The sequence below is a fragment of the Mya arenaria genome, chromosome 2 (genome assembly GCF_026914265.1).
Source record: "Mya arenaria isolate MELC-2E11 chromosome 2, ASM2691426v1".
In the NCBI taxonomy this organism is placed as follows: domain Eukaryota; kingdom Metazoa; phylum Mollusca; class Bivalvia; order Myida; family Myidae; genus Mya; species Mya arenaria.
Window position 1 is genome coordinate 55,584,613 of NC_069123.1, and position 12,456 is coordinate 55,597,068.

A 12,456-nucleotide genomic window follows, 5' to 3' on the forward strand; every position below is an offset into this window, starting at 1 on the left:
ATTTTAAAATCTTCCAACAGTTAAGTCCATGTTAAAAGATGCAAGCTTTCAAAATCTATCAAATAGAAATTCCATTCTTTCTTGTATCATTTTAATGTTAACATTTCTTTATACAACAAATATATAAAAGTTTAAGTTTAAAAGCCTACTGTCATCTACAATAGAGCCACCTAGCACACAGATGTACAATTGACTTACGACAGTCCATTTCATCTGACCCATCAATACAGTCCTGATTGCCATCACATTTCTGATTTAGTCTGGCATAACCTCCCTGCCAGCAGTGGAAGGAATCTGAAGAAATATACATGTATAGTGAAATAAAGGGTCAATGCTCAATGTTATGACACCGTACAGAAAATACATAACTCATGATATATAAAAACAATATAAAACCATTAGAAACATAGAGACTAGGCAAAGAGAAAATTGAAAAATAAATCTTAGTTCTGTTTGCCTCTGACTTTCTTTTATTTCACACAAATGTTCTATAGAATGCTAAATTTTCACAACAAAAACTAAAATCTCCTTGTATTATTATGTAAGATCTTTAATTTGGTGATCTAATCATGTATTAAATCTAAAGTGGGCGTATGTAGCTTGGCTACTGGCCGAGGCAGTCCACCCTAGTTTCTATAGATCATCAAAATTGTACTCAAACTTATTTTGGTGTTTGCTAATGCAGTCAGAATATATCTACATTAAATTAATGAACAGAAAATTTGAAAATTCCTCCTTGTCATTGGCCCACACAAACATATGCAAACGCCAATTTTCTAAAATATGGTACATGGTTCTAAGGAAGTACCCAGTTAGTCTATGCAGCCACTGTTTAGACAGATACAGACCATAATATTTACATAATAGATCACCATTTAAGTTATGGTATGTTTTTAAAAAGGTTTATAAATAGCCAGGTGTAGAGACTCAATGTACTCCTTATAGACAATAAAAAAGGTATCTCATGAACCTTTCTTCACTAGTTTTTATTGACAGATGCTCATTCCTAATAAATCACACATTACACTGTCCTGTATAAGGCATGAAGTTCTGCCAATTTGAGCAATCTTTTACATATTTGTATCACACACCTCATAAAACTTGTCTTAAAACAACAAATGAATGGAATGCCATCACGCAGAGTGTATAGCCAACAAGAATAATACATGGCATTTATGAAAACTTGATTTTAATCTAGTTTTGCTGTAAGTTCAGACTTAAACTAATGTTTAAATGTCAACATAATTTATATGCAAATGCCTGGTGCGGAATGAAAAAAGAGCAATTTAGTGAAAGTAGTTGGAACCAGTGAACCATTACATGTGAACTGAAGAGCGTTGACTTAAAAGTCAGTATATTACTTCTTCATTATCACATCAAAGGCCTAGCTATGTCCACTAAAGCTCTTTTATATACAAATGCAACTCAATAGTATTCTACAATACAGTGTGAACCATCTGGATGGTCATAAAGTCTATATTTCATTTCGGACTTGTGATGGATGTAAATGAGTACTTATTTTTTTACGACTACCAATTAATTAAAAAAACACTAAAAAACAACAACAATAGATATCATCTTGTTGAGTGCAAAATTAATAGATAGTATTAAACAAAAGGGACAACAGTATTTTTCTGACCATTCTGAGGCTGAAAATCTGCCCCATTTCTAAAGCATTTACATTTTCCCAAATGTGAAAATAAACTTTAGAATTTTATGTTGAAATAAATAAACCTTTTTTTTTATAAAAACAATCGGTCCTCCAAACTGTATTTGTATGAAAGAGTTGTTGCATTCTTTATATTAAAAAAGATGTTTTCCCATCTTTCATCTGTATAAGTCAAAATGGCGCAATTTTCCAACTAAGAAATGCCCAAGCCCGATAACCAAAATGGTAAAGAAAAATAACTGAGGAAACATATTGTTAAAAGGAAATGGGTTTGTATTGGCTGCACACATTATGTGCATGTGCATTATTGTATGGAACAATGACTTCAAACTCTCCCCAAGTAATCATAACTGTTCATATTGAATTCAAGAATAGTTTCGATCTTAAATACATGAAACCTGCCAAAACTGATGAGCTTAACGAAATATATGGTTAAGTTTACCAAATTTACAAATTAAAGAAGAAATCCATTCAGATGAATTATAGCTTCTTTTAAATCAAACTTTTCAAAGATATAACTTAAAAAAATTGCGTTGCTTTTATAAAACTGAATTTAAACCAATTGAATATTTACCTCACGGGTCATTTTTCAACGGATCAATTTTTAAAGTTGAAAACTGACCCAGACCCCCAACATTTCACCCTTTGTCGCATGAAAAAGCTGACCCTTATTGAAAACAGATCAATGGTGATACAGGTAGTCAATCTTTTGGTCATTCTTCAGTGAATTTATCAATAATGGATTCTAAGAATAAAGCTCTAGTAGAATGTACGCCAAAAGCTGAAACTACTATAGTTTGACTTGGTCCAGGCCTATCACTCTGCTGAAACTAGTCAGAAAAAAATGTTAATGCTAATTTATTTTAATCACAATGACTACTGTAACCGGTCGTTTGATCAACATTTAATGTTAAAATATTGTCAGGGTAAATTTTCAACTTTGGAAAATGACCCTTGAGGTTGTTCTTAAACAGGGTATAAATTTTATGTTACACCTCTATGCCTCACTAATGTTCATTGACCCTGTGTTTCTACCTGTAGGAGAAGCCATTCGTTCGCAGATGAATGCTTTCTTCATGTAGCAGTTCCCATATCCAAACACATACGGACGGTCATACACATAGTTCACCGTGTTTTTGGCCATGTACACACAGTCGCCCATCTCCTCGTTAGGCTGGTTGTCTGCCCAGAAGCCCAAGTGGTTAGAAGCAAGCTCTCCATTGCTCCAGCGGAGATCCTTGCATGTCTGATCACAGTTACCCTGCTCCAGGGACAGACCTGAAATCATAAACACATCACAAGTTTACAATTAACATTCAACATATCAGTTCTCAATACAATCAAGGGCTCCGAGCTTGTACACATGTATATTGTAATACATGCATGAGGCCCTGTTGCAGGGTAAGCACTAGGTTAAGTGAATACATAACAAGTTTAATGCGAAGTGTCATACAAATTTGGATTATTACAGAGAACTTCCGCAAAAGAATATTTTAAAATGGCTGTTAAACTGATTATGAAAACATTCGGTCATACAGTAAAGAGACATCGGACTTCACTAACTATGCACTGACCAAATGTTTTCATATACCTATGAACCACAATACTAACACATTCAACCATCAAACACTTGCTTTCATCTCAAATTCCCTGCCACGCCAAAGGTATCAGTGTCACTATCTAATACCACTGTTATTCAAACCAAATTGCATTTATAAACACATAAGAGCCAATGGTAGTAATAACCCAATAGACTGTGATGAACTGACCAAATATCGTGCAAACTATCGCTCTGATTTACAAATTATTATGAATGCATAACAAAAAAACTTTAGTAACGTGCGAGACCAACAAGGCCAACAGATGCCTTCAGAGAAAAGCATGCTCGACCCTGAAGGGGTCTTTATATTCAGTAAATTATCAATCCACACAGAACCTGGGCTTTGCTAAGTAACATATTACCAACCAAGTAAACATACATACTATAACACATTGTTATATTATGAACGCACATCCGCCGCCTACAGCGGACCGTTACACTTTATATTTCTTGACAGCATTTAAATACATGAAACTTATTTGCATTTATGAACTAATTCTGAGCATTCAATGGTTACAAGGACTTACCGATGTAGTACTGTTCTCCCGGTCTGCCAGACATCTGGTCAGCCATTTTTCCAAGCATGTCATTCTCATACTGATCCTTGATGGTCACCAGTCGCGACCCATAGCTGGATTTTAACAATTTACAGGTGTATGACAGTTAAAGATATTGTATTTATGTAATTGTCCAAGGTCAAAGTTATGTTATGTAACAGGAAAGTCGAACTAGTATGGATTGAAGGAAAACAAACACCGTTTGAATGAAAAACGGGCATTTATTAAAATGCCATAAATATTGTTGATTTATTCCAAAGGTAATTTAGAAAAGTTTTCCGAAAAACATATCTGGGACAGTTAAAGATATTGTATAAATGATTTATAAGTTGATATACATGCATGCTCATGTAATAATGAAGTTATTATGTTGATTTGGCTAGTGTTATTTCAACCATTTCAAATAAAAACACATATATATTTTACAGTGATTATTATTTTTTTCTGATACAGTACAAACTTAATTATCCTTAAATTATATTGATTATAATAATGCAAGGTATTTTTGCATGTAGAAAAGATAAAACGTGTCACAAATAACAAGTACTCATAAAGTAAAAATCTTTCATACTTTTTACATAAATCCTTTGCTCTATGATACGTTCTTGCATGTTCTCCATGGAATACTTTGTAACATTTATCGCCACCCTGATAACTCCATCCTGTATCACAGCTTAGCTGAAACAGAGGAATTACAAAACATAAGTGCATCTCAACTATATTAAAGGCAATACAATAGTGAATGTTGTAATGATGAACACGTAACATATGCTTTTATAAGCTTTAAAGCATTGTTTTAAGCACAAACCGGTTTATAGGTCCGTGTTTTAAGGCAGCAAACAATTATGTGGAATTATCAAAGACATAAAAACTCAGGATAGATCTATAACCAAACCAAAATACAGGCAAATTATTAATAACATTTCCCGAAATAGTGTTTAGCCAAAATGATAACTCATGAAAGTAAAACGACCACCGAAACACCAGCACGGCGATCTAACCAACTGAGCTAACCGGGCGGCTGGTTCAAACCCACACACTCTACGTCATTTTGATATTTCAAGTTTATCTGTTGTGAGTGTACCAATGTCATTCATCGTTAAAAAACTCGTGGCATCTATTTATGAATATGGACACGGACCAATAAACCAGACTGAGAGTTTATAGGTCCGTAATATGGATTAAACAACAACTTGTACACGTTTGTCTCAAAGATAGTCATGACAAATTTGGATTCAACGGAAGTAACTGAGTTGCACACTCAGTGTCATTGCGGGTTACATAATGCAAGCTGCTGTGCGTTAGTCTCAGCAGTGGTGCCGACACATGTCATGTCGTACCTCACTTAGTGCTAGAGCAACAATAAGTGATCATTTTGTCACGGTTTTATAGAAAACACACGCAAAAAGGATGGCTGTATTAGCATATATATCGGGGAACTGAACTACAGCTGCTTGCACGGGTACATTTTGTACACTGTATACTTATTTATATTGTGGATCCAGCTATGTTTCCGTTGTAGTTAAATGAAGATAAAACTTTTGTCAAATGTTATTCCATATACTCAAATGTGACTTAATTATTTCTATATTAACGGTGTTTTATCAACTGTTTTTTTTTCATTGTTGCCGATGCGGATTATTTATAGTGCTCAGTCGGGAGACAGAACCATTCTCATTTGAAATTCCATAAATGTATATATCACCGTATATAACAAAGACATTTTTACCTGTTCAGCACCAGTGTAACTTGTTACAACAATAACAAATACGGCAGAGAAAAAGCGTAAATCCATTGCCACAGTACTTGAGGATGACAACTCTGACACAGATGCGGCAAAGGTTGCCGTACAAATAGTATAATTACACGTTTAAAGAAATCCCTTAACGTTACATCCCCGTCCTGGGTTATAAAGCACCCACAAATCGTTACTATACAGATGAACAGATTTATCTATAATAAACAAATTTAATTTCCGTCCGCAAGTCCACCCGATGTTTTGAAATAACCCTAGGACCCCGCCCAATACAATCAAAAATTTCTCATTCACATCTATTCATGCAAATATTTTGCGCATGTTCAGTTTTGTCCGCTCCGTTGAGTTTTGATATTATTGGGCGTCTACCCGAAATGAGAAAGCGATGTCAATATACAACAGTGGTTTTGCAATGACGTTACTGTCACCAACAGACCTTATGAAAGATATTTACGCAACTATGTTATGAAAGTGTTTGCACGTATTCTGAACCAACATACGCAATTGAAAAGTGCGGTAGTATAACGGAATAAGGTAAATGCAAACAATGCTTTTGGTTTTTCTTAAAAGCATTTTGTAAAGTTAAGAAACATAGAAATAAAGTTCATATTTAAACGTAGAATTCAAATGCAGTTTAATAGAAGTAAAGCGTGCGACAAATAAAAGGTTTTGAAAATAAACCTTGCCTTCTATCTTGAGTTTGTTGTCGAGAGAAAATGTTGACAGTAAAAATGTAAAATGATACTTTAATAATGCATTTATTTTTTCCTGAATACAGATTGTCAGTATATGAAATAAGAGCGAGCAATTTCAAAATACCAAAATGATTTTTAATGGGTCTTAGGTATCATATTAACAAGAGAAATGATGTCGAGATTCATACAATTACATAGGTCACACCTTCGTCATTCAATGTTTGCAGCGCTTGGTCTAAATACTTCAAAATTATTAATCTTATTTTTCAAAATCGCACAAATGTACGAATTATAGAAGCGAATTCTATAAATAGTTTTGTTTACTTTTTGCAGTCACGATTTATTTTATTTAAGTATTTGGAAAAATTATCGAGTTTAGCATGAAAAAGTTATTGTATACATTAGACAGTTTAAACGAGAAAACACGAAAAAAACTACAGATACTCATTAATCGGAACAAGAATTTGAACTTCAAAATAGTGTTAGTGCTGTTATCGTTGTTGTTGTCATCGCCGTTGTTTTGAGCTGATTGACATATTTGTAATCTGTAAAGAATGTGTTAGACATCCTCGGTTTTAGTTATGTTTGGTCTTCTGATCATATAAACAATTCTTGTTTTATATCATTAAGACAACGCCTCCACGATCAATATGTACAGCAGTGGACTGATACCATTCATTCACAACCAAAGTTAAATTATCATAAACAATTCAAGGTAAATTTTGAATTGGAAAAGTATCTCGATTTAAATATTAATGATAAATATAGAATTGCATTATCGAGATTCCGACTCTGTTCTCACTCTCTTGAAATAGAAGTTGGAAGGTTTAATAATGTTGCACGTTTAGAACGAAAATATAAACTATGCAATACTAATATGGTTGAGTCTGAATTTCATTTTTTGCTTGCTTGTCCTTTTTATTATGATTTACGTCAACAATTCAATATTTCCAATTCATGAAATACCTTGAATAAATTTAGGGTTTTAATGTCTTCAAAAAACACAAACAATATAAAAATTGTATATAAATATATTTACAATGCTTTTCAACGGCGTTTTGCAAGCATTGATGCAGTTGCTTCTTAGTTACAATAAAGAAAATTATGATTGTGTTCTTTATATTATGTACGTGTGTGTGTGTGTTGTGTTTTTTTTAGTTTATTTTGTATTTGTCATTTTTTCAATTTGTGTACATCTCATCCTATGTATATGTTCATGGCCAAAGGCTTATGTATTGCCGATATTGCCAATACACTTGAAACTTGTATTATCGTCCCAGTTTTAAGGGGGAAAACGGCGTCGGATAACTATATGATGATAAAGTTATATAGAAGTATGCGACTCGTTACTATGATCGTTAGGACGTTTATTGCAACAGGACGTTATTGTTTTAAGTTCTTTTGTGTATTTTTAAGACAGGCCCTACATTAGACAGTTTGATATATATTAATACAAAAACTCCTACAGAGCCATTTTAATCTGAAAAAAAAGACTTAAGAGGTGTTTTGTTTATTGTTGCTGATCGATAAAATGTTACTTGAAACGAAATAAGCACATTCGACTTCATTTTGTTTGAAAAGAAGATGAGTGAAGTTCTGGGAAAATTAAATCAACAAAACTATAGATACACTGGCGGTTCCGAGTTTTACAGTGTTGATGCCTCGGGCAAAATTGATAAAGAGATCGGCGGTCATGATCGCCTTGAAAAGTGAAACAATCGATATGTGATTATAATCAATACACACAGTAATAAAAAATACAAAATACAATGTATGTTTAGTAATTTTCGGCTGTCTGATATCTGTTATCTAGCTATTTGAAATTTGAAAGATTTGTAAAAAAAATAGAGATGTTCTCGAAAAAGTATAATATTAAGTCATGTGACCCAGTTTCTCACCGAGTCCTGTATTAAAACAGACGTTTATAAGCCACTGAAAGTACTTTTGGTTTTATAAATGAATGTAATTTAACGTGACTGCAAATTTCCAGTTCGTTGAAGCGGGTGCACAGAAACATGTAAAATAGTGTTATTATAACATAAACCATACGTTTAAAATTAAATAAAAGTTATATATAAGTTTACTTCAGTGAATGTGTGCCTGTTGCAGAAACCTATAATAAAACACTACATCACACGAGTTCATCCCATTCTGTTTGCCTAATTAATATATTTATACGGGTGCGCATATCCGGGAACGCGTTTTAGTTCATTTACGGTCGGTTGAATTCAAAGTATGACTGTAATAAATAAGTAATAAACCCTTGGAACGATGCGTAGAAACATATATTAAATTACCTGACACAAAATGCTCACTATTTCGAGCAGATGTTTTACACAACAGATGTACATGTTGCCAATGTCAAAACACAACACTAGAAGTTTTGATAAATATTTTTAGTCACGTTTTTCAAATGTGTGGACTTCAAAGACAATATTTGAGTATATATCAACATTATTAAAGGGTTCCAGCTCAAACACTCCTAGTGATGGGCCACACTTTATTTCGTAATAAAATCAATCCGAAAGTCACGCCAAAGCCGGACCCAACACGGACCGGGGTGGTCTTATGTGAAATTGAGTCGACGGTCCCTCGACAGTCGCAAAACATCGAACCAGTCTCTTTAAAATATTATGATTTATCAATTATATACATTTGACTTTGATATACTCCTGGTTTCCGGCGTGACAGACGTTACAATATAATATCGTAAATATACTGATATTGCCTATTTTCATATATATGTAGTCGATGCCGTCAATAATTCAGTGTTAAACAAAACAATTCAATGCAGCCAAATAGTCATTTAATAATTTGATATATTCATTCAATCCAAAAAATATATGTTTTTTTGGTAAATCAAAACTATTTGTGCATTAACAAAATGAAAATTTATAAACAGAAAAATATTAACAGAAGACGATCGAATTTTCATTCAATATTGTAAATATGTTCATTTATAGTTTTCCCCAAACGAACACGATACTACATTGGTCAATTAGGAGGGACTTATGTCGAACGGTAGAACGTGCCTTTGAAGTTAGTTATCTCAAAAATGATCATACGCCTATAATAACAACATATAGCAATTTCTAGCATGTTTAAATCATTAATGTCAAAGCACGCCACCGAGTCTTGACATTACAAATTACATACATTGCTACATCTTCAAATTTATCTAAAATCATTGTTTTATAGATCTTATAGATGGTAATGCCTGAAGGAAGAAGAAACGAATACACCGCGGTACACATCTGAGCCTCGCCGAAAACAGGACGACGGTCTGTATTATGTCGTGTGTACGATTTATGTTGACAGAAAATGCCTTTCAAATAAACACAACTCCCGTGAATACCCTTAAAGCTGCAATCTCACAGATTTACCATTTTTACAACTTTTTTTATTTTTTGTCTTGGAAAGAGCAGATTTTTGCGTAAATATCTGCAAACTAATGATATCAGATTGCTGACAAAATATCAGATTGTACATTTTCATATTTCCGTTCGAAAACTATTTTTTTTATGGCTTAAACGAACGGTTTAAGAAAAATGCATAAAAACATCAATTTTTGAACTTAAATATATAAATCTGCGATCTAATTTTTGCCAGCAGTCATATATAAATGGTTTCCTTTGATATTCGCAAAATTGGCTCGTTCCAAGACAAAAAATAAAATAAAAAATATGTCAAAACGTTCAATCTGTGAGAGTGCAGCTTTTAAATGAGCTTTGATCATTCAGTCTCCAATCAGTTCGGAACGAATTAGTTTTAGACTGTATGCTCCATACAAATATACCACTTATTTGACGGTCTTTTCAAAACTCCATATTCATAAACATGAAAACCGTATAATTTTATTATCTGAATTTGAAATTCATTTATTGACATATAAGCAGATTACGTCCTGGTATGAATAGGGAATTAGTTCTAATTAAATCAGTTTTTAAGAAAATTGCAGATCGCGAATCTTGGCTTGCACATTTTTTAGATATGATTTTAAGAAGGAAGTGATATATAGTGATATATTTAAGCTATCGATGACTTTAATTATAAGGGACAACTAAGTACAAAACTAGAAAGACGATGGTATAACTATTAAAGACTAGCAAAAAGGAAAGTTCATTTATTTCTTCACTACATAGTCTGGTTCCGCATGACTTACAAAATTCACCAGGTAGGCTCAATTTGTTGGGAATTTTCGTTTTTATGATATCTTCAAACGATTGATGCAGAAATAGAAATAAAGTTAACTACAGTTAAGCCATCCGTGGACGAACCACCCATTTTTGGGCGAATAATAGAAATGTTGATGGGGAGCGTTACTTCATCTTAATTCATGCTGTTTCGTAACACGCGTCATGACCATACACTGTAAGAGTATAAATATTTTAATTAATATGTTAAATATACTTTCTGGGCGTGAATTTCTTACAATAATACAAAATTTAATTTAAAAAGGAATAAAACATGCTGTCTTCAATCGGTTAATGATCATCAGCGTGTTGACGATTTTTTTTTATATTTTGTTTTGGCGCTTGCAACAAAAAAACAAACTCAGTCAGTTGTGAACATTATAATAATTGGTCTTACATCAACATTACCAAGAACAAAATGCTCACTTTCGATCGAAACGTGGCGACGAGTGGTAATTTTATGAATAAAAGGTGCAAACTTTCATAATACCGTCACCAGTTTAGGAATGCCCATAAAGGTCAACGAGTATGACCCCTGGTCACATTGATCGCCCCCTAGTCAACCGAATTGAACTTGAATAAAAGACCTAAACTAAAGAATATAATTCACCTGTCCATGAACCGAACGAGGTAATGGTGATATCTGACTCCATAATGAGTTCGGCTTCCAGTTACTGGGCCTTTGGTATGCCGCACTGATTCATTTTTTGAAAATATAGAACCTACAATTATGTCAAAATGTGGTGGTTTTTGGAAGAAAATTTATGGGAAGAAGTCTCTTCGTCTAGGCTCTAGCTCGACAAAAATAAAGCTAATTTCATGCATAGCTAAACACACTTTGCATTTTGTAACCATCCTCTATCTATCTCTCTATATATATGTACACACGCAGTTCGTTATGGTGAATCAGTTATACAGCCAATTCTATTAATATTCAAACAACAATACTGCATGATGTATATACATGTACATACAACATGGGAAGTGTCGCCGAAATCGCTGACCGAACGCTAATTTTACGTTTAAGTGAACTAAATTTCTTGAAATTGAAATTTTAAACTTCCGAAGTTCAATGTTTTTAGTTCGTTGCGGAGCGAACTACCATAATAAATCACTGACAATGCAACAACAATACCAGTACACAGCCTACAGCCTACAGCTACATTACGTCGTGGATTTAAGGATATGTCCGATTAGAGAGCTTTGTAAATAGTTGCCATGATAGAAAAAATGTAACACTATTAAAATAAAAAAGTACGAACGTCTTAACATTTTTTTACCCAACTTTGTAAATTGTGAATTGCATTCTTCGCATGAGTCAGATTGTATAAACAATGTAGGTGTATAATATTCTTACCAGTTGAGCATTCAATATATGCAGACTTGCAACAAGTAACACCACAATTAAATTCGCTCCACGCCCCATGATGTACTGTCTTTGAACACTGATTGTTTATTAAGCATCCATAGAGTTCTTTAACTCCATCAAGTTTAGAAAAGTCCACAGCTGAAAATAAAAAAGGCGTGGTCGATGACCAGAAACACCGAAATGTCGTCTGCAGATCACACGAAACTAAGAATTCTGGGAGTGCGGCTTGTGTCCAGACGTTCCTTCGGTCAAGTGTCTCACTTGGACCCAACACTGATACTTCCAGATATCCTCCGCCAGTTGCCCTCCGGATGACTGTTCAACAAAGCGCAACTAGAAACTTTAAAAGATCATGGTTCGTTGATCAGCAACGCATCGCATATTTTAAAACGAACCTGTACATTTAATGTTGTCGGCCAACCTTGTCAGTTTACTTGTTTATATTTAACTCGATTCACTAGGACATGTCAGGTATAGATCGATCAATTTTTCACCTAGTTCGCCCCGTTGTTGTAGCCCGTAAATGTGGAAATCGGATGGTACTAGGTGAATAATTGATCAATGCAGAAATTGCCGATCTTCTATATTGTCTACTTAAGTGATTGGTGTCAGACACA

The 12,456-nt window shown here is 33.7% G+C and overlaps 1 protein-coding gene across 4 annotated transcripts in view; it reads right to left on the minus strand.

Moving 5' to 3' along the window:
• Window positions 1-12,162, minus strand: part of LOC128206514 (uncharacterized) — an 89,179-nt gene extending 77,017 nt beyond the window's left edge. For 2 of the 4 annotated variants that reach the window (XM_052909074.1, XM_052909050.1), the window contains exons 1-5: window positions 11,828-12,162; window positions 4,398-4,504; window positions 3,797-3,900; window positions 2,705-2,947; window positions 199-294 (exon numbers count right to left, since the gene is read on the minus strand). In XM_052909074.1, coding sequence (XP_052765034.1) covers window positions 199-294; window positions 2,705-2,947; window positions 3,797-3,900; window positions 4,398-4,504; window positions 11,828-11,896 — 619 coding nt within the window. In that variant the 5' untranslated portion in view covers window positions 11,897-12,162. Of the gene's footprint in view, window positions 1-198; window positions 295-2,704; window positions 2,948-3,796; window positions 3,901-4,397; window positions 4,505-5,555; window positions 5,818-11,827 lie in introns of those variants that run through there. The other 2 variants (XM_052909066.1, XM_052909058.1) reach the window with 2 other exon arrangements.
• Window positions 12,163-12,456: the final 294 nt, after the last annotated feature.